Source organism: Berghia stephanieae, chromosome 9, assembly GCF_034508935.2.
Source record: "Berghia stephanieae isolate SIO BIC M18660-M18661 chromosome 9, UCSD_Bste_1.3, whole genome shotgun sequence".
NCBI lineage: Eukaryota > Metazoa > Mollusca > Gastropoda > Nudibranchia > Aeolidiidae > Berghia > Berghia stephanieae.
Window position 1 is genome coordinate 42,091,850 of NC_088368.1, and position 2,500 is coordinate 42,094,349.

Here is a 2,500-nt window from a genome sequence, read left to right on the forward strand (position 1 = left end):
TTTTCTGACAAAGACAACGCTGCTAACAGCCAGGTGCTCATTTTACACCTGAGTACGGTGAGAGAATGTGAGTAAAGATCCTTTTTCAAGGACTCAACTATGCGCCGAGCGCGAGGTTCGAACCCAGAACCTTGCAATTCGAAAGCGAGTGTCATACCTATAGACCACATAGCCGCACTTAATAAGAACATAAAATTGTTTTGTTGAGAGATATAGCTTGATTTTGAAAATCATTTTTTTTCTGCTGGGTTAGCCTGTCATTTTGGGAAAATACTGAAAATGATGGGTAAGAAGAGAGTTAATCTTGTAAAAAAGACAAGATCTTTGTCATATTTACCAACGTTGACCATCCCAATGAGCAAGGAGTGACCCAGAAGAATGAAGAATTATATTTGTTTAATTAATTAATAAGAACATAATGTTGTTTTGTAGAGAGATATACGAGTAGTTTGAGTTTAAATATCATTTTTTCTGATGGATAAGCCTGCCATTTTGAGAAAATACTGAAAAGGATCAATAAGGAATGTAAAAAGAAAAGATCTTTTGTGATATTTACCAACGTTGACCATCCCAATGAGCAAGGAGTGACCAAAAAGAATGAAGAATGGTCTGTGTTTAATTAATTTTTTTTTAAAAATTCAAAATTGAGTTTTATATAGCGCAATAACCAAAGCGCTTTACAAGGGGTCCCTAGTCAACAAAACATTTAACATGTAGGACGGGACATAACGCCTGGTAGTCGATATTACAATTTTACACCTGAGTACGGTGAGAGAATGTATGTAAAGAGCCTTTTTCAAGGACTCAACTATGCACCGAGCGCGAGGTTCGAACCCAGAACCTTGCGATTTGAAAGCGAGTGTCATACCTATAGACCACATCGCCGCACTTAATAAGGACATAAAATTGTTTTGTTGAGAGATAAAGTTTGATTTTAAAAATCTTATTTTTTTTCTGCTGGGTAAGCCTGCCATTTTGGGAAAAGACTGAAATGATTAGTAAGAAGAGAGTTAATCTTGTAAAAAAGACAAGATCTTTTGTAATATTTACCAACGTTGGACATCCCAATGAGCAAGGAGTGACCCAAAAGAATGAAGAATGATATTTGTTTAATTAATTCATAAGAACATAAAGTTGTTGTGTATAGATAGTATGCGCTTGGCTTAGAAACGCATAACATTGCTATCCGGAAGTATAACGGACCAACACACAAAACTGTGTGCATCCATGAACGTTTATAGTCGGGTTAATACAGTTAAGTGAGCATTACTCATAAACACGGATGGCAAAAAGCAATGACAAAGACCTGAGTGACGTCATCTTCGAACTATCTATAGAGATTGTTTGTGATATTTACCAACGTTGACCATCCCAATGAGCATGGAGTGACCCAAGATGATCCAGCACATGCTCAGAAACCTCAACCCGTGTAAGGTCGTGAGCGTTCCGTCAGCCAGGTTGGTGTTCAGGATCTTTTTGCCGTTGGTGTAGACAGAGAAAAAACTCAAGTATTTTTCCTTGTTTGCTGGAAATGGAAAAATAAAACTGTTAGAATATTATTGGAAGTGTGTATGTAATCACCCATTGGATAATAATGGTGTTGAGGATTTTTTGCCATGGTATGGTGTAGGAGAGAGGAAAAACTCAAGTATTTTTCATTGTTAGCTGGAAATGTATAAATAAAACTGTTTTAGCAAGATATCATTGGAAGTGTGTAGGTAAACACTCCTTGGAGGAATAATAATGATGTAGAGTGTCTTTTTGCCATGGTGTAGCCAGAGAGAAAAATTCTAGTATTTTTCCTTGTTTGCTGGAAATGTAAAAATGTAAAAATAAAACATGTTTAGACAAATAGGACAGAAAATCATTGGAAGTGTGTAGATAACCACTCCATTGAGGACTTATAATAAATAGGTTACATGTTATTGAATCATAAGGTGGCATAACTATTTCAACAAGAAATGAACTGAGTAGGGAAGTGCCAGAAGACAATAGAGAATAAAAATTTCGTGACGGCGATGGGGGGGGGGGGGGGGGGTCGAACCTGCGACCTTACTGGTGCAACATTTCCGCCTGACTCTACCGTATGAGCCATCAACCACGGTAGAGTCCGGCTATCCCCGGCCAGGTGGAGTGGTCGTACCAGTAAGGCCCAAGTCTTACGGCCATTCGTACTCTCAAATTTGTTTTTAATTAGGACCAACTTACTGAGAGGTGGGGGTTCGAACAGGATGTCTTCCAATGAACGTTTAGTGTCATCACCATCTTCGACACTTCTAGTGGACGCTCCATTGGCATTTGCCCGATGAATCAACCAACTCAAATCGTCTCCGTTGATGACGTGGCCGTTGTCAAGGTGACCGTTGTCAACGCCCTCGGAGTGTCCGTTGCTATGGTGATAATGGTGGTTGTGATGGTTGTTGGAGTTACCGTTAAGAGCGGCACCCGGTATTGGAGTCTCGGTGGATTCCAGCAACGCTGCTCCTGTGGACAGGTCAAA

At 39.5% G+C, this 2,500-nt stretch overlaps 1 protein-coding gene across 1 annotated transcript in view; it reads right to left on the reverse strand.

The window, feature by feature from the left end:
* The window catches only part of LOC144979242 (uncharacterized), a 26,458-nt gene that overhangs the window by 9,134 nt on the left and 14,824 nt on the right, over positions 1–2,500 (reverse strand). Inside the window, exons 8-9 of the mRNA XM_078925851.1 lie at positions 2,209–2,484; positions 1,358–1,525 (exon numbers count right to left, since the gene is read on the reverse strand). Of these exons, the coding sequence (XP_078781977.1) occupies positions 1,358–1,525; positions 2,209–2,484 (444 nt within the window). The remainder of the gene's footprint in view (positions 1–1,357; positions 1,526–2,208; positions 2,485–2,500) is intronic.